Source organism: Eleutherodactylus coqui, chromosome 10 (assembly GCF_035609145.1).
Source record: "Eleutherodactylus coqui strain aEleCoq1 chromosome 10, aEleCoq1.hap1, whole genome shotgun sequence".
In the NCBI taxonomy this organism is placed as follows: domain Eukaryota; kingdom Metazoa; phylum Chordata; class Amphibia; order Anura; family Eleutherodactylidae; genus Eleutherodactylus; species Eleutherodactylus coqui.
Genome location: NC_089846.1, coordinates 70,289,019 through 70,308,559, shown reverse-complemented (window position 1 = coordinate 70,308,559; position 19,541 = coordinate 70,289,019). Strand labels below are relative to the sequence as shown.

At 50.9% G+C, this 19,541-nt stretch overlaps 1 protein-coding gene across 1 annotated transcript in view; it reads right to left on the bottom strand.

The window, feature by feature from the left end:
- ATRX (ATRX chromatin remodeler) overlaps positions 1–19,541 on the bottom strand; it is a 263,566-nt gene that overhangs the window by 199,163 nt on the left and 44,862 nt on the right. The window contains exons 5-8 of the mRNA XM_066582073.1: positions 18,035–18,159; positions 12,677–12,796; positions 10,879–10,988; positions 8,176–8,243 (exon numbers count right to left, since the gene is read on the bottom strand). Coding sequence (XP_066438170.1) covers positions 8,176–8,243; positions 10,879–10,988; positions 12,677–12,796; positions 18,035–18,159 — 423 coding nt within the window. The remainder of the gene's footprint in view (positions 1–8,175; positions 8,244–10,878; positions 10,989–12,676; positions 12,797–18,034; positions 18,160–19,541) is intronic.

The window sequence follows — 19,541 nt, the reverse complement described above, 5'->3', positions numbered from 1 at the left end:
ATATACCCATTGTGGCCCTAATGTTAGATCTGAGTCCACAACGGGGCCCAAAATGAAAGGCGTAGTCAGTGTCTTTCAAAACAGAAATTTTGCTTGAAGTCCTTTTAGGCCCCATAGCACACATGTAGAGTTTTTGAGCACCCAAAACCATAGAAAACCCCCACAAATGACCTCATTTTGAAAACTAGACCCCTTAAGAAAGTTATCTAGGGGTGTACTGCATATTTTGACCCCACAGTTTTTGAATGAATTCAAGTCAAGCAAAAGGAAAAAATAGTGATTTTCGTTTTTTTGGCAATTCTGTCATTTTAAAAACAGCTTTTTTTGTACAGCACACTTGCACCCAAAAATGGATACCCCTGTTGGTGCTGTTTTCAGAAATATACCCATTGTGGCCCTAATCTTATGTCCGCATGCACAACGGGGCCCAAAATGAAAGGCGTAATCGGTGGCTTTCAGAACATAGACTTTGCTTGAAGTCCTTTTAGGCCCCATTGCCCACTTGAAGAGTTCTTGAGCGTCCAAAACCATAGAGAACCCCCACAAATGACCCCATTTTGAAAACTAGACCCCTTAACGAATTTATCTAGGTGTGTACTGTGTATTTTAACCCTACAATTTTTGAATAGATCTAAGCAAAGCAGTAGGAAAAAAATGACAATTTTCATTTTTTGGGCTATTGCGTCAATTTAAAAACTGTTTTTTTTGTACAGCACACATATAAATGAAGACTTGCACCCCAAAATGGATACCCCTGTTTGTCCCGTGTTCAGAAACATACCTATTGTGGCCCTAATAGACTTACAGGACACATGGCTAGGCCTACAATGAAAGGAATACCTGTTGGATTTCAGGGTACAACTGAATAAATTTCAGGCCCCATTGCCCACTTATAGAGCCATTGAGCGGCCAAAACTATAAAGAACCCCCCTCAAATGACCCCATTTTGAAAACTAGACCCCTTAACGAATTCGTCTAGGGGTATACTGCGTATTTTGACCCCACATTATTTGAATGAATCTAAGCAAAGCAGAAGGAAAAAGTTACGATTTTCAATTTTTTGGGGCAATTTTTTTAAATTTAAAAACTGTTTTTTTGTACAGGGTACATAGGAATAAAGACGGTCACCCCAAAATGGATACCCCCGTTTGTCCCGTGTTCAGAAACATACCCATTGTGGCCCTCATCTACTTACAGGACCCATGGCAAGGCCTATAAAGGAGGGAACACCCGTTGGATTTCAGGGCACAACTGAATAAATCCCAGGCCCCATTGCTTATTTGTACGGAATAAAAATTGACTCCCTAAAAATCCCCCCCCCCCCTCCTCCACACACTCCGCGCCCTTTTCGGCGTCCGCAAATCTTAGATAAAAGTAATAATGTGAACTGTGTGGTATTTCCGAAGACCGGAGTAATTACGGAGGCTGGTTGGAATGGGCCCATGGGGCAATAAAACCATGTATCCCCCCTCCTCTTATGCTTTTTGGGGGTCATTTCTTGACCTCAGTGGTGGGTATAGGGTGTAAAAAGTGGCGTTCCGTGAGTCTCCGTAGGCTTGCTGAGGTGCAGCGGTCTCACACAGAAGGCGCTCAACAAGCTGCTCCTGGAACTGCAGGAAGGCAAGCGTTCCCGGGGAGTCTTGTAAAATACGCATTACAGGTAGCGGTCTTAACGCCGGGCTCACGCAGCCATAGGCGGAATCCGCTTGCGGAGGCCCGCAGCGGATCCCGGCTGTGATCATGCGTACGGCTGTGTAATGTACTGCACATAACTGCGTACTTACACGGGCGGTCATGCGCAGTACTCCTATTTTTTTGTTTGTATTTCCCGCACCGCCGCCTAGCGATGACGCGGGTACCTGCAGGCCGTACACAATGTAGTTGCGTATGGGCTACGGGTATATCTGCAACCATGGAGCACAATGGGCTTTATGTTGCGGATAGCCGCGGTAAAATAGAACCTGCTGCGTTCTCTTTTTTGCGAGTGGATTACACAATTCCAACCCACTAATGTGGGCGGAATTGTGTAATCCAATGAGATTGATCTGCATATTAGCGCGGATCAGATGCATGCGGAATCTGTAATTCTTATCCGGTCATGTGAGACTGACCTATGTTAGAGCGCTACTTTTTTATTACGTGACCGGCGACCGCTCAACGAGGCCACCCGTCACTGCTCCAAGGCTCTCGGCAACCGTTTGTCGCTGGGAGCAAGGAGATTTTAAATTTCCTGGGCTCCCTGACTCCTGCATGCGTCCGGCTTCTTGCCGGCAATCGCATGTGCAGAATTCGGGATGGTTCACGAAGGAGGATTGCGTCGGGGTTCAAATAGGGAGGCCTCTGGTAAAAAGTTTCATCTCCTCTCACCGATCGCATCGGTGAGGGGAGATGAAACTTCAATTTTTTTTTTTAAACTTTTCCGTGATCGCCATTATTGGATAACGGCGAACACGTGATCAGGAATCACTCACCGCGCCCCCTCCACCCCGGTGAAATCTCCATGCTCTTGGCTACGGTTTGTAGCCAGGAGCAGGGAGAATTTAAATTATCCAGGCAATCCACAGCTTTTGCGCATACGTCCGCCATTTTGGGGAGGAAGCTGGGGGTAAGGTCTGCGGATAAATCTGGGGGCCTTATGTACATACTTTCATCCTCCCTCACGGATATGATCCGTGAGGGGAGATGAAACGTACGCTTTTTTTTTACTTTTTTTTTTTTTTTTTTACTTTACATGATCACCGTTATCCATTGGATGACAGTGATCATGTCCCCAGTGACATCCCTCTTCTCCTGGCTACACATGGCAGCAAGGAGCAGAGGGACTTTGAATTTCCCGGGGCTCGAGCCCCTTTGTGCACGCGCCCGATGTCAATCATCGGGCGCACATGTGCAGTGGGAGACTTCGGGTCCCGGAACATCGGGGACATCGGCGAACGTGAGGTGAGTATTTTCACTTCCCCTTATGGATCCGATCCATGTGGGGAGGTGAAACTTTACTTTTTTAAAAACTTTTTTGCACTTTTCCGCGATCGCTGTTATCCATTGGATAACGGCGATTGCGGTACCGGGGACTGCTCACCGCTGACATCTCCTGCCTACCAGCTACCTACAGGAGCCGGGAGCCAGGAGATTTTAAATCTTCCGCGCCGCCGTGTCTTATGCGCGTGCAGCTGACATAATGCCGCCTGGCGCACATGCGCAGACCAGCTTTGGGGCCCGGAGCAGCGGGAGAGCGGGAAGCAGTGCGGCGGACCCGGGTGAGTAATTTCAGCTGAATCTAACTTTTTTTGCACTTTTATTTACTTTTTAGCGCCGATCGCATTGCCAGAGGGGGGGGGGGGGGGCCCTGCAGCCCGGGATGACAGCTCCATGCTGTCGGCTACCTGGGGGCACCGACAGCATGGAGCTGTCACGTCCAAAGCCCGAGGGGCTTTATTCTCTGCAGGACACGTTTTTACGTCCTCAGAGAATAAAGCCCACTTCGGGAGGACGTAAAGACACTATGGGCTGGTCATTGAGGGGTTAATAATCACTTCATTTTGATTGGCTGCTTCATCTTTTTGCCTCAGTAATAGATTGTCAGTGGCTTCTGTTATATTTGGTGGCCTATAGAAAACTACTATGAGAATTTTATTGTTTTTTCCTCTGTGAATTTCCACCAATAGAGACTCCACATGTTCACCTCCGTCACTACCGTGAAACCCCTAAAATAAAATATATTTCGAACCCCCTCCCCCCTGAAAATAAGGGTAGGCCTATTGAGATGGGTCTTATTTTCACAGAAACACGGTTGGGATGTAGTGTTCACTGATTTGCAGGACGCAGAATGCCTGCGAATGGATGCTACATCACAGGAGGAAAAGGGTCCGGCTGGCTGGAGGGAAGGTAACTCGATGGACTAGAGGAGCAAGGAGAAAATGCAGTAGGAAGACTGCCTGGGGAAGAATACGCAAGTATTGATGATTTTTTTTTCTCCTCTAATGGCAAAACCCCTTTGACATTTTGGAGAAATTGTACAGTGAAACAGTTTTGTATCATCTGCAAATATTACTACAGTATACAGTTGCAAATTGATCTTGTTAAGTTGGGGGGGGGGGGGGGCCTTAGGCAGAAAAGTGGCAAATGAAATTTAACACTGCTCAATGTGAAGTAATGCACATGGGCAGGGAAATACATGTCACCATTACACACTAAGTGGGAAGCCACTGGGCAAAACTGACATGACAAAGGAATTGTGGATTTTAGTTAACTGGAGCAACCAGTTTCAGGCAGTTGCTACCAAGGCAAACAGGATCATGGGGTGCATCAAAAGAGGTCTAGAAGCACATGATGATAACATTGTTCTTCCTCTTTACAAGTCACTGGTCAGACCACACATGTAAGATTGTGGACAGTTTTGGGCACCAGTACTCAAGATGTACATATCAGAGCTTGAGCGGGTACAAAGGTGCGCAACTAAAGTAATAAATGGAATGGGCAGATCAACATTGGAGGAATAATAAGATGAACTAGATGGATATAGTATGTAAAGCTAAAAATAGACCAGTGTTGGTATATCAGTGATATTAGCAAGCTACCCATCTATAGAGTTCCAAAAAACAACCCCTTTATATGTATATATGCTTCTTCAGATCTATCCTATTAAGCCTGAGGAAGAACCCCAAGTAGGTTTGAAAGCTTGCTGTAACATCTTTTTGTTAGCCATGAAAAAGCGTACAAGAGGTCTTGGTTTCTCTTACTGAGAACAATCACATTTTGCTCTACTGACTAACACTGTTACCTAATGGATGATGCCATAATGTACCGTACCCAGATGAAACTAAAACATCTGAAGAAAGTTGGCACAATTGGACAACATTAACTTTTAAAGTAGATGCAAGAAGAGTTAATTCCCAAAGGACTTTTCCTAAGGAATCCCATTCTGAACACCTATAATACCCATTATGCACTATGTCTATGTCACAGGACTTCTAAGAAACTGCAGAACCACTTTAGCAACATCTTCTACAGCACAGAGGATAAAATATGCCTTTGTGTTCGTTTGACAAGACTTGCAGGGTTACTCAGATAATTAAAATGAGGAAATAGTTATTTATAGTGCATCTATAGTGCAATTGTAACACTGCAATGTCTTTAAAATTGCTAGATAGATAAAATATAGACATGCAGGTAAAAGGTAAAGAATAGCTGGATGAACGCATTTCGGCACAGCGTATGGCCCCTTCTTCAAGCATAAGGAAAGAGGTAATAATCATTCTATATATTTTGTACGTAAATTAATCTTGCCATGTAATCTACACATGGTAAGCTACTGTTGCTGTTTGTGTCACAAAAGAATTCGGGAGTACAAGTTTATAACCATCCTTGACACTCAGTCCAGGCTCAAGTATTTCAAAAGGTTTCATAAGAGAAATTTAGAGCAGAGATAACAGAGGCCTGGTGACCCCCAACGCCCCCATAAAACTGTCACATTCCTTAGCAGTGGACTAATTTAAGCATCTACTCCTCTGCTCATCCTGTTCCAGTATTGTTTTAAGTGCAAATTAATCCCACCATATCCATGCCCTTTCATGTGTGTGTGTATGATAGAGAATAATATTCTCTCTCTCTCTCTCTCTCTATTTTGAACGATACATATTTTTTTCTTTTTAAGCTTTTAACTAGTGTCCTTAATATACTTGTTTATTATGAAAGTGTGCATTTCCATTTTTGTGTAGCTTTTCTTCTGTCATACGTATTGTTTGAGCACAAGGAGTAGGACCTCATTTTAGCTTAAGTGGTGCAAGCCCATGTTTAGGTCCTTTTAATGACTTTGAGATAGAAAAGGGGTGGAGCAAACTCAGATTTCCAGTATTGTTTCTCCATTTGCTCCTTTTAATGACTACGGCAGTCTCTGAATTATTCAACTCCTTCAAAAGCAAATTTAGTATTTAAATCACCATTTTGCATCACCTGCTGCAAACATGATGCATAGGCAAACACAATCTTCTGACAGCGTTCTTCAGGAATCTTAGCCTATTCCTCATTCCACAATTTTCCAAGGCTACTTCTGAAACAAAGACCTTCAGGTATACTTGGGATCATTGTCCTATGAGAAGATCCAATGACGTCCAAGCTTCAGTTTCCTCACAAAATGCATGACGTTTTCCTAGGATTTGACTTGAATCCATCTTGCCCTCACACACTGCAGTATTCTAGTGCCAGAGGAAGCAAAGCAGCTGCAGATCACCAAGCCATCATCATGGTGTTTCTTTTCAGCATAAGTTTCAGTTTTTCTCCTCCAAACGCCCGGCTGATGCTGATCCGTAGGCCTGAAAAGTTCCACTTTTGTTTCACTGTTCCACAAAATAGAAACCTAGAACCTCTGTACCTCATTTATATGTGTTCTGAGAATACTTGAAAAGCTTTTTTTTGTGCTTTTCGGTCAGTAGAGGAGTTTCAGAATGAAGACCTTAAACGTTTAGCGTGCACCTTGCTATGCAAATGTAACATCGGCATCTGCTGCCACTAAATCTTGCTGCAAATTTTTGCAGTCATTGGAGGATTTTTGACAACCTTCCTCTAAAAGGAACCATAGAATAGTAGAGTTGGAAAGGACCTCCAGGGTCATCTGATCCAACCCCCTGCTCAGTGCAGGATCACTAAATTATCCCAGACAGATATTTGTCCAGCCACTGAGGACTTCCATTGAAGGAGAACTCACCCACTCCTGTGGCAACCTGTTCCACTCATTGATCCTCCTTTACTGTCTACTATCTAATCTGAGTATCCTCGCTTTCAGTTTCATCCCATTGTTTTAAGGCTAATTTTTAACATTAAAAAGTCCCATTGACATTTGCATTTTTAAAAAAAATGCAGCGTTAAAAAAAAAAAAAAAAAAAAGCTACTGGGTAGGAGCCCTTACAGGAATAAAAGGGTTAGGAAAAGTACACATTGTTGAGCGCAAAAGCTAGCTGAGAAACTCGCCCAACTGAGTAAGCCTTTTATTGTGGTAAAAATGTTTGAGGGGTTTCTAAGAGATGCTATCCTAGAGCACCTCCAAGGAAAATGCCAGTAGCTGTATAACTGCATTATCAGCATTGGAGATCGCTCCAGTCAAACCAACTTGATCAGCCTCTACGAGGCGGTAAGTTCTAGACTGGACCGGGGAGAGTCATTGGACATTGAGTATCTGGACTTTTCCAAAGCTTTTAAAAGAAAGCAGATGATTGTTATTAAATGGTACATATTCTGACAAGGGGGCGCGCTAATAACTGTGTACAGATATATCAGGGGTCAGTACAAAGATCTCTCCCATTATCTATTATACCCAGGACTGTGACTGTAACAACGGGGCGCTCTAAGTTAAGAGCAGTGTTTCCCAAACTCTATTCCTCATGAACCCAAACAGGTCATGTTTTCTGGTAAGAACACCTGTGGCAATGTCTGATGCGCCGACAATAATTACATCACCTGTGCAATACCGAGAAAATCCAGAAAACATTACCTGTGGGGATCCATGAGGACTGAAGTTTGGGAAACACTCATCTAGAGGGGAGAAGGTTTCTACACAACATAGAAGGGGTTCTTTACTCTAAGTGCAGCAAACCCATGGGACTCTCTCCTGAGGACACGGTGATAGCGATACGATATAAGAATATAAGAGGTTCTGGATGTCTGAGTTTAACAATATTACATGTTATATCACTGATTGACGTTAGGAAGGAATGTTTTCCCTTAAAAATGGGGAAAACTGGATTCTAGATCATTGCACTTTTTTTTGCCTTTTGCTTATCAACATTTGTGGGTAATAGGCTGAACTGGATGGACATAATAGGTTAGGCCGAAAAAAAAGCCTTATGTTATTACTCGATAACCAGTTTATTTAAACTTGGAACTGCAACAAAAGTGATGGCAACACTAAACCGTAATGAGTAAGACATGCCGCCACTTACACCATACTCTTTACTGGCGATGTGGAACCACAATAAATATGATACAGAAAACTGCGTACTTCTAATTTAATACAAAAATATTGATTTTTTTTTTTTGAGTCATTGAATAAAAAAAAAAAATAGATTACATATTTCACCCTGGTATATCCAAAGACAAAGCAAAAATACTACCAGTAATAACACAGCATGTGTGTAAGCCCAATGGTCCATTTATTTACAGGCAATGGGGACCGCAACTCACCGACACTGTTCATCCATTCCATCAGCATCACGATTGATGTCATCACTCATGTAATATTTATAGCAAGTCTGAAGTAAACATGAAGGATAAAAAGGTCAGACGTATGCAACAAATACATAAGGCCACTCACACACTGCTTCTGCAAAATGCCGCGATTTTGATTGCGGCGTTACGCTGCGCTTTTAACCGCTGGTTAACATGTCACAGCACTCTTTAATGCACCCCATCATTGTGATGGGTGATGAGGTGCTTTAAAGAACATGAACACACCAAAATAGAGCAGACCGTGCTAAAAAATCATGGCATTAGAAAACACTGCGTTCAAGCTCAGGTCTGTGAGGTCCCATTGATAACAATGGGAGTGCTATTTCTCTGTGTTTTAAACGTCGCAGTAAAGCGCTGTGAGAAGCGCATGTGTGAGAGAAGCCTAAAAGTAAATAATGAAAGAAAAATGTCATAAAAGGGATTTCCCACTAAATGACATTTATACCCTTTCCAGAAAAGAGCCTGACCACTGAGAAGCTCTGCAATCCAGATATCTGCACACCCTAAGTTCCCTTCAAGTGGTGGTGGGCATGTGACCATTGGACCACTTTTCCCAGTTCCAAAGTAGTAAATAAAGCGGAGGTCACACAGGTTCACCTCCACTCTAAGTACAAGGGGAACTCAGATATTGGGACAACTGGGGGACCCAACTATGGGACCCCCAGCAATCAGACATTTTTTCTCCATTCCTATAAATAGGGAGTGTCATTAGTGGGAAAACCCAGTTAATTCAATATTGAGAATGTAATGAACAGCTACAATTCCAGATTCATTAGATATTGTGCGCTGCAATAATGTAAGTCAGCAGACGGGTGTTCACACTGTAGTGAAAAAACACCCTACTGCCACAATCAGGGGGAGGGGGGCACTATGTTTCCAAACAAGCAAGACCTTTGTTATTTACATTCTCCCCCACCCCCTCACCCCATTGACTCTCAAACTCTTTCCTTAATACAAAACCTGATGCACTCACTGACAGGTTTACAAAAAACATGTTTTATAATGATCCCTTCAAGTTAAAATTAAAACTTATTGCAACTAACAAAAGCACTTCTGAGGAGGACAATCTGTAAGGCCTCATTCACACTGTGGAATTTTGCAGCAAAATTTACACCAGTTTAGCATTCTATGGAACACTATGAAAGTCTGCGTTCATCCTGCCCCGGATTTTGTGCACATGGGTTCTGTAATCCATAGTGCAAAAACTAAGATAATTGAGAGGGCTAAATCCGCATGCAGTTCCACATCAATACCAGCAGTACAACTCGGGCTCAGCCGCAGAGTTCTGGTGCAGAACCACATGAGCAAAACCCAACATGGAACATACATTGAGATACCCAGCAAACAATGTTTATTCTTAGGCCTCATGTCCACGGGCGGGTCAGATACCTGTCCGGGTCTTCACTGTGGATGTGTGCAGAAGTGCTGGCTGGCATGCGGCTGCACATGCACAGTAGAGTTTTGTTTTTTAAACTCCGCGGAAACCATGGCCCGTCCACAATGACTCCAATGGAAGTGGAGTGGAGCATGCTGCCATTTGTTTTCCAGACCAAAAAGGTCCACAAACCAAATCCGCATGCTTTAATTCAGCTGCAAACGCCCATGGTTCTCTATGGGCGGCTTGAACTGCGGAACGTCAGCGCGGGGCACAATTCAAGTTTGCCCGTGGACATTGGGCCTTAGCCAGAAGACATTTTCATGGCGGAAACCTTAAAACAAGAATAAGGGGGAAAATCTCTGACTCAATTACCAAAGCGAAGGGCCACAGCATATATAGTGAGTGAGCACAGTCAAACATGTGGACAAGGGGCCTTGGCAATCAAGCAGTCATGGGGATCAGCCGCCCCACACAGCGACAACCTGTGTTCAGCACTGGAAATAAATCACATTAATGCACAAGAGGACTAGTGACAAAAGACAACCTCACTTTAACTGCAAGCCAACAGAGACTGCTTCAACTGAACAGCATATATTTATGACATGTTTAGAGCAACACTCTGGACCCAGAGAGAATTAGCAGCACTACCGACAACCCAATGCAAACTGCAATGTAGTCCCAGATACTACACACTGACGTATTTGTGAGCAGCGCTGGCCAACCACTGCAGCGTTAGTGCTTTAGGGCTCATTCACATGGGTGTATTATGTACGCGTATTTCTCGTGCCTAACAAGTGGTAAATGGAGGCAATGAAAGTCTATGGACTTTCATTCTTCCATTTACACCTGTGCTGGAGCTGCGAGGGGACACTGCAAATAAAACGCAAAAGTAATTCGTAGCATGCTCTATTTCTCTGCATTTCATAAGCAGCCTTCCGAACGTACAGCATTTAATACGCAGCCCCGCTCTGCACAGAGCAGGGACTTTGGGGAAAAAAGTCACACTGCGCATTATCTGTGACATCAGAATCCCGGGAATGCGCAGTGCCTATTGCAGCCGATACGCGATCTCCGCCAGCAGAGCGAATGGGCTGTGATGATTACAGCACTGAGAGACTTGCAGCGTTGTACCCTTAAGTGCGTGTGAATGAGCCCTTAGATTACGAATGCACAGTATGCATCAGGCAGTCCAGGAAACTGTTATGCCATCTTGGTTCATCCAAGACAGGATGATCGCTTTAGAAAGGGAAAAAAAAGTAAGTAAATAAAGGAATGAGTACCTTACAGATGAGGACTTTGAGAGCAGGATGTCTGTAAATGGAGTCTTTCTGAAAGTGATTTACTTGTTGGCCACAGGCTGTGCAAGTTACAATTCCATGGAGTCCTTCTTCTACAAGAGGGAAAGAAAAAAAAAAAAAAAAGATGGGAGGGGAGCGCAATTCACCTAAAAGTTCAATTAAATCTGCCTATGCTAAAATCATACATTATATTCATAGCTGCAATTCAAGGTGTCAAACGTAATAAAAACCACCATCGACACAGACAGCACGACTTGTCTCCGAATACCAGGACCCCATGTTAAAATACTGAACAGAAGTATACTTGCACCCTCCACCCCACTGGGTCCTGACTATTACAGGGGCAGGTGTCACAGCCTCTCATTAGCTGCAGCAGTCACATGATTTCCTGTGGCATCTGTGGCAACAAACCGCCAGGACCGCAACACTGGATCCTGGCGCCATGTAGGAGTAAGTATATCTGGCTTTATTATTTTCAGGCAGAGGGTCTTATTTAAAAGGGGCTTGTTCAGAAACTGTACAACCCATTTAACAATCACGAACTAAAACAAGAAAAATATTATTTAGCGGCAAGATATAGCTCTTTCGATTGTCAATATGCTGCGTTTCTGATAGCAAGTTGAGCCCAAGATTGTCGGGCGTGACTCGCTTCACACAGATCACCACACATCTGCATCTTCTACTCTCATGGAAGACTCGCACAAAACTAGGACATGCTGCGCTCCTTGTCATCCTCTATTCGTATGTAAGGGCCTCATCTACTGTATGGCTACCGGCACACGGACATGTATTTTCGTCCGAGAATTAGACAAAATGACGCAATTTTTTTTCACTAAGACTATTTGTCCAAGTAACAAAAGCTGAGCGATACGTCCATTCAGATTGAGCGCTATGACCATCCGATTGTTGAATTGCTTTTTCATTCGAAAAATCCCATGTGCAAGCGTGCTAGGGCCACATTCACACACACACACACACACACACACACACACACACACACACACACACAGTGTATTTCGGTGATTGTCCATACCAGGTGCCGCACCATTTTGTGGACATTTTGACACTTTCAAACTAAAAGGTTGAAATCTGCTGCCGATCCGAAACAATTCAGCTTCATGTGAACATACTCTCCGTCTGTCGCAGGCAGTTGAGGACCACTTGTTATGGTCGAGACCTGGAACTGCAACGCCCCTTTGACCCAGCAACCTGCACAGCAATTTGGCACTTGAAACCTTAACCTCCGTGGAGAGTCCTGCTGATCAGTCCAGCACACAGGATAGACAGTAAGACCACGCTAATAAATGGTTAATTAATAAGGTCTGGTAAGTCAGGTCTTGCAATGTATCCTGCCCTCTGATGTCCTGCAAAATTAAATCTCAAAACATGTCAGTTTATCAGTGGTTCATGCTGGGTGATAAATCTAGTGCATTTTAGACCGTCTATTCTAAGTTTATTCCACCTACTAGTTGGCACATCATAAATGTGGTGCAAAGCAAGCAAGACCATTTTCTGGTAAATTTTCAATAGTAATCTGCCCCACTGTGTAGCTCCACATCACCACCATTAACCCCAACAGGTTCAGTGGTAAGCAGTGTACCCTTCCGCTCTCCCAGGCGGACAGCACCCCTCCAGTCAGCTGATTTGGTCAAGCAGGATGAAAAACGCACAAACCACGAGTTGCATCAGCGCCATCAATAATGAAAAGCCCTTTAAAACCATATTTGCACAATAAAAAAAAAAATTTTTTTAGCAAAATTCATGAATTGTACGTTAGTACCTGGCCGTTTCTTGGGAAGCGGAAGATCAGGTTTAACTTTACTTCGATTCCGGAATTCTGGTCCTTTAAAGTCATCTTTGTCTTCATTTAGCACTGGTTCTGGCTGCACGACGACTGTACCTGAAACGATTGTAGCAGGTGTGAGAGCATGCTTCTTGCCACAAAAAGAGAGGGGGGGGGAGGGGAGATAAACGAGGAGAGACGGGGGGAAAGGGGGAAGGGGGGGGGGAGGAGAGACGGGAGGAAAGTGGGGGGGGGGGGGGAGAGGAGAGACGGGGAAGGGGGGGGAGGGAGAGGAGAGACGGGGGGAAAGGGGGGGGGGGGGAGGAGAGACGGGAGGAAAGTGGGGGGGGGGGGGGGGGAGAGGAGAGACGGGGAAGGGGGGGGAGGGAGAGGAGAGACGGGGGAAGGGGGGGGGAGGGAGAGGAGAGACGGGGGAAGGGGGGGGGGAGGGAGAGGAGAGACGGGGGAAGGGGGGGGAGGGGAGAGGAGAGACGGGGGAAGGGGGGGGGAGGGAGAGGAGAGACGGGGGAAGGGGGGGAGGGAGAGGAGAGACGGGGGAAGGGGGGGGGGAGGGGAGAGGAGAGACGGGGGAAGGGGGGGGGAGGGGAGAGGAGAGACGGGGGAAGGGGGGGGGAGGGGAGAGGAGAGACGGGGGAAGGGGGGGGGAGGGGAGAGACGGGGGAAGGGGGGGGAGGGGAGAGACGGGGGAAGGGGGGGGGAGGGGAGAGGAGAGACGGGGGAAGGGGGGGAGGGGAGAGGAGAGACGGGGGAAGGGGGGGAGGGGAGAGGAGAGACGGGGGAAGGGGGGGAGGGGAGAGGAGAGACGGGGGAAGGGGGGGGAGGGGAGAGGAGAGACGGGGGAAGGGGGGGAGGGGAGAGGAGAGACGGGGGAAGGGGGGGAGGGGAGAGGAGAGACGGGGGAAGGGGGGGGAGGGGAGAGGAGAGACGGGGGGGGGGGGGGGGAGGGGAGAGGAGAGACGGGGGAAGGGGGGGAGGGGAGAGGAGAGACGGGGGAAGGGGGGGAGGGGAGAGGAGAGACGGGGGAAGGGGGGAGGGGAGAGGAGAGACGGGGGAAGGGGGGAGGGGAGAGGAGAGACGGGGGAAGGGGGGGGAGGGGAGAGGAGAGAAGGGGGGGAGGGGAGAGGAGAGACGGGGGAAGGGGGGGGAGGGGAGAGGAGAGACGGGGGAAGGGGGGGAGGGGAGAGGAGAGACGGGGGAAGGGGGGGGAGGGGAGAGGAGAGACGGGGGAAGGGGGGGGGAGGGGAGAGGAGAGACGGGGGAAGGGGGGGGGGAGGGGAGAGGAGAGACGGGGGAAGGGGGGGGAGGGGAGAGGAGAGACGGGGGAAGGGGGGGGGGGGGGGAGAGGAGAGACGGGGAAGGGGGGGAGGGGAGAGGAGAGACGGGGGAAGGGGGGGAGGGGAGAGGAGAGACGGGGGAAGGGGGGGGGGGGGGGGGGGGGGGGGAGAGGAGAGACGGGGGAAGGGGGGGGAGGGGAGGGGAGAGACGGGGGAAGGGGGGGAGGGGAGGGGAGAGACGGGGGAAGGGGGGGAGGGGAGGGGAGAGACGGGGGAAGGGGGGGAGGGGAGAGGAGAGACGGGGGAAGGGGGGGGAGGGGAGAGGAGAGACGGGGGAAGGGGGGGGAGGGGAGAGGAGAGACGGGGGAAGGGGGGGGAGGGGAGAGGAGAGACGGGGGAAGGGGGGGGAGGGGAGAGGAGAGACGGGGGAAGGGGGGGGGGAGGGGAGAGGAGAGACGGGGGAAGGGGGGGGGGAGGGGAGAGGAGAGACGGGGGAAGGGGGGGGAGGGGAGAGGAGAGACGGGGGAAGGGGGGGGGAGGAGGGAGAGGAGAGACGGGGGAAGGGGGGGGAGGAGGGAGAGGAGAGACGGGGGAAGGGGGGGGAGGAGGGAGAGGAGAGACGGGGGAAGGGGGGGGAGGAGGGAGAGGAGAGACGGGGGAAGGGGGGGGAGGAGGGAGAGGAGAGACGGGGGAAGGGGGGGGGAGGGGAGAGGAGAGACGGGGGAAGGGGGGGGGAGGGGAGAGACGGGGGAAGGGGGGGGGAGGGGAGAGACGGGGGAAGGGGGGGGGAGGGGAGAGGAGAGACGGGGGAAGGGGGGGAGGGGAGAGGAGAGACGGGGGAAGGGGGGGAGGGGAGAGGAGAGACGGGGGAAGGGGGGGAGGGGAGAGGAGAGACGGGGGAAGGGGGGGGAGGGGAGAGGAGAGACGGGGGAAGGGGGGGAGGGGAGAGGAGAGACGGGGGAAGGGGGGGAGGGGAGAGGAGAGACGGGGGAAGGGGGGGAGGGGAGAGGAGAGACGGGGGAAGGGGGGGGAGGGGAGAGGAGAGACGGGGGAAGGGGGGGAGGGGAGAGGAGAGACGGGGGAAGGGGGGGAGGGGAGAGGAGAGACGGGGGAAGGGGGGAGGGGAGAGGAGAGACGGGGGAAGGGGGGAGGGGAGAGGAGAGACGGGGGAAGGGGGGAGGGGAGAGGAGAGACGGGGGAAGGGGGGGGAGGGGAGAGGAGAGAAGGGGGGGAGGGGAGAGGAGAGACGGGGGAAGGGGGGGGAGGGGAGAGGAGAGACGGGGGAAGGGGGGGAGGGGAGAGGAGAGACGGGGGAAGGGGGGGGAGGGGAGAGGAGAGACGGGGGAAGGGGGGGGGAGGGGAGAGGAGAGACGGGGGAAGGGGGGGGGAGGGGAGAGGAGAGACGGGGGAAGGGGGGGGAGGGGAGAGGAGAGACGGGGGAAGGGGGGGGGGGGGGGAGAGGAGAGACGGGGAAGGGGGGGAGGGGAGAGGAGAGACGGGGGAAGGGGGGGAGGGGAGAGGAGAGACGGGGGAAGGGGGGGGGGGGGGGGGGGGGGGAGAGGAGAGACGGGGGAAGGGGGGGAGGGGAGGGGAGAGACGGGGGAAGGGGGGGAGGGGAGGGGAGAGACGGGGGAAGGGGGGGAGGGGAGGGGAGAGACGGGGGAAGGGGGGGAGGGGAGAGGAGAGACGGGGGAAGGGGGGGGAGGGGAGAGGAGAGACGGGGGAAGGGGGGGGAGGGGAGAGGAGAGACGGGGGAAGGGGGGGGAGGGGAGAGGAGAGACGGGGGAAGGGGGGGGAGGGGAGAGGAGAGACGGGGGAAGGGGGGGGAGGGGAGAGGAGAGACGGGGGAAGGGGGGGGGAGGGGAGAGGAGAGACGGGGGAAGGGGGGGGGGAGGGGAGAGACGGGGGAAGGGGGGGGGGAGGGGAGAGGAGAGACGGGGGAAGGGGGGGGAGGGGAGAGGAGAGACGGGGGAAGGGGGGGGAGGGGAGAGGAGAGACGGGGGAAGGGGGGGGAGGAGGGAGAGGAGAGACGGGGGAAGGGGGGGGAGGAGGGAGAGGAGAGACGGGGGAAGGGGGGGGAGGAGGGAGAGGAGAGACGGGGGAAGGGGGGGGAGGAGGGAGAGGAGAGACGGGGGAAGGGGGGGGAGGAGGGAGAGGAGAGACGGGGGAAGGGGGGGGAGGGAGGAGAGACGGGGGAAGGGGGGGGAGGGAGGAGAGACGGGGGAAGGGGGGGGGAGGGAGGAGAGACGGGGGAAGGGGGGGGAGGGAGGAGAGACGGGGGAAGGGGGGGGAGGGAGGAGAGACGGGGGAAGGGGGGGGAGGGAGGAGAGACGGGGGAAGGGGGGGGAGGGAGGAGAGACGGGGGAAGGGGGGGGAGGGAGGAGAGACGGGGGAAGGGGGGGGAGGGAGGAGAGACGGGGGAAGGGGGGGAGGAGGAGAGACGGGGGAAGGGGGGGGAGGGAGGAGAGACGGGGGAAGGGGGGGGGAGGGAGGAGAGACGGGGGAAGGGGGGGGGAGGGAGGAGAGACGGGGGAAGGGGGGGGAGGGAGGAGAGACGGGGGAAGGGGGGGAGGGAGGAGAGACGGGGGAAGGGGGGGAGGGAGGAGAGACGGGGGAAGGGGGGGGGGGAGAGACGGGGGAAAGGGGGGGGGGAGAGACGGGGGAAAGGGGGGGGAGAGACGGGGGAAAGGGGGGGGAGAGACGGGGGAAAGGGGGGGGAGAGACGGGGGAAAGGGGGGGGGAGAGACGGGGGAAAGGGGGGGGGGGGGGGGGAGAGACGGGGGAAAGGGGGGGGGGGGGAGAGACGGGGGAAAGGGGGGGGGGGGGGAGAGACGGGGGAAAGGGGGGGGGAGGAGAGACGGGGGAAAGGGGGGGGGGGGGGGGGGGGGGGAGAGACGGGGGAAAGGGGGGGGGGAGAGACGGGGGAAAGGGGGGGGAGAGACGGGGGAAAGGGGGGGGAGAGACGGGGGAAAGGGGGGGGGAGAGACGGGGGAAAGGGGGGGGGAGAGACGGGGGAAAGGGGGGGGGAGAGACGGGGGAAAGGGGGGGGAGAGACGGGGGAAAGGGGGGGGGAGAGACGGGGGAAAGGGGGGGAGAGACGGGGGAAAGGGGGGGGGAGAGACGGGGGAAAGGGGGGGGGGAGAGACGGGGGAAAGGGGGGGGGGAGAGACGGGGGAAAGGGGGGGGAGAGACGGGGGAAAGGGGGGGGAGAGACGGGGGAAAGGGGGGGGGAGAGACGGGGGAAAGGGGGGGGAGAGACGGGGGAAAGGGGGGGGAGAGACGGGGGAAAGGGGGGGGAGAGACGGGGGAAAGGGGGGGGAGAGACGGGGGAAAGGGGGGGGAGAGACGGGGGAAAGGGGGGGGAGAGACGGGGGAAAGGGGGGGGGGAGAGACGGGGGAAAGGGGGGGGAGAGACGGGGGAAAGGGGGGGGAGAGACGGGGGAAAGGGGGGGGGGAGAGACGGGGGAAAGGGGGGGGAGAGACGGGGGAAAGGGGGGGGGGGGGGAGACGGGGGAAAGGGGGGGGGAGAGACGGGGGAAAGGGGGGGGGAGAGACGGGGGAAAGGGGGGGGGAGAGACGGGGGAAAGGGGGGGGAGAGACGGGGGGGAAGGGGGGGGGAGAGACGGGGGGGAAGGGGGGGGGGGAGAGACGGGGGGGGGGTTCAAGTGCAACAAAAAAAGCTGAGGTCAGACTGGTTACATGCTTGATGCCCGCCTTATCATTTGCAACAAGTTTAAAGCCAAAATCAAAATCGCCACAAAACATTCACTGCAAAGTTTAGGTTTTATTTCAAAGCGTTCAAAGCCAGAAAACCTTGTTCTGTGGAAAAAGGCATCTGCTAAATTTTTTGTCACTTTGAAAATCACCTTGCCAATTGTAGTTTATCTACCAAAGAGGTTTGGGAGATCTAAGATGTAGAAATTAAGAGGTTGTTAAACTCAAATCAGAAAATAAAAGCATTTTTTCTGACCCAGCTCACAGCAACGAATTTGGTGCTGAAAATTAACAAATGAAAAACATAATACAAATTGCTATAGTGGTTTTAAGTTGTATTCCATACCCAATGGTAAGCTTTCCATATCAACTTCAGGATCTGAGTTTTCATTGGACGCATCAGCAAGTATAATTTCATTGGGTTTTGGTTCTTCATCAGATTCCACATACTTTGTTACAAAAATAGGTTTCCTTAAAAAAAATAGAATATAGATCAGTAACATCCTTTCAATACTGCAACAGGGGTGTAGCTGCTACTTGACATTGTTCAACTGCCGTCTTACAATTCATAGAGAATAGATACCAGAAAGGTTAATAAAATAGGATATAAGGTGCGACCTGGATATCCATGATTGCACAAAGTGGATATTTCCAAACTTCTGTTTATAAAACCAGCTTATACGAGGGGCTGTTGGTAAGTCTTTGGCTTTGTGTTCTTTTTTTGTTTCCATTGTAATGAATGTTACATGACATGAAAGCCATGTGTCTAATATAGGTTTTCAAAATTTTGTGTTTGTAGCTTATGGCAACAGTGGTCTAGGCACGCAGGAAAACAAAATGGAGGAGTCTAAGGCGATATTCACAGCAAATGAGAGCAGAGGAGTGATAAAATTCTTGTTTCTGCAAGGAAAGTCCGCAAAGGATATTCATGGTGATATGTCGCAGACATTGGGGGATCAGTGCCCTTCATATTCTACAGTTAAGAACTGGGTTGACAAATTTAAAATGGGCCACTTCAGCACCAATGATAAGGAATGTCCTGGACAACCGAGAGAGGTGGTTGTTCCGGAGATCATCGATGCTGCACACAACCTCATACAGGAGAAAAAGCGAATTTCAGCTAAAGAAATAGCAGACATCATGGGGATTTCTCGTGAACGTGTTTGTCATTATTCATGAACATTTGAACATGAAGCCATCTGCAAAGTGGGTCCCCAAATGTTTGACAACAGATCAGAAAAGCATGCAAGTGAAAACTTCCCAGTCCATTTGTCAGCGTTTCCGGACTGATAAGAACTTCCTGGATCGACTGGTCACTATGGAAGAGACCTGGATTTATGTATGTATGACCCTGAAACCAAGGAGCAGTCAAAAGAGTGGAGGCACAGTGGTTCTCCTCGCCCAAGGAAGTTCAGGGTCCCAAAAAAAAAAAAAAAAAAAATCGGCCACTAAGGTGATGGCGTCTGTGTTCTGAGATAAGGGCGTGCTGCTAGTGGACTACCTTCAAAATGGTTCCACCATCAATGCAAGGTATTACATTTTACTTTTGGACCAATTGAAGACAGCTCTGAAGGCCAAAAGGCACAGCAAGCTGTCCAAAGGACTCTTGTTCCTGCAAGACAACGCCTCAACTCACACTACACAAGCGACCACGGCAAAACTGGTGGAGCTAGGCTTCCAGCTGGTTGACCACCCACCTTATTCACCAGATCTAGCTCCCTCTGACTATCATCTCTTTCCAAACCTGAAAGAACACCTCAAGGGTACCAATTTCATACCATTTCTGATGCCATGGCTGCTACGGATGACTGGTCTGAGGCACAACCAAAATCCTTTTTGCAAGGCTTACAGAA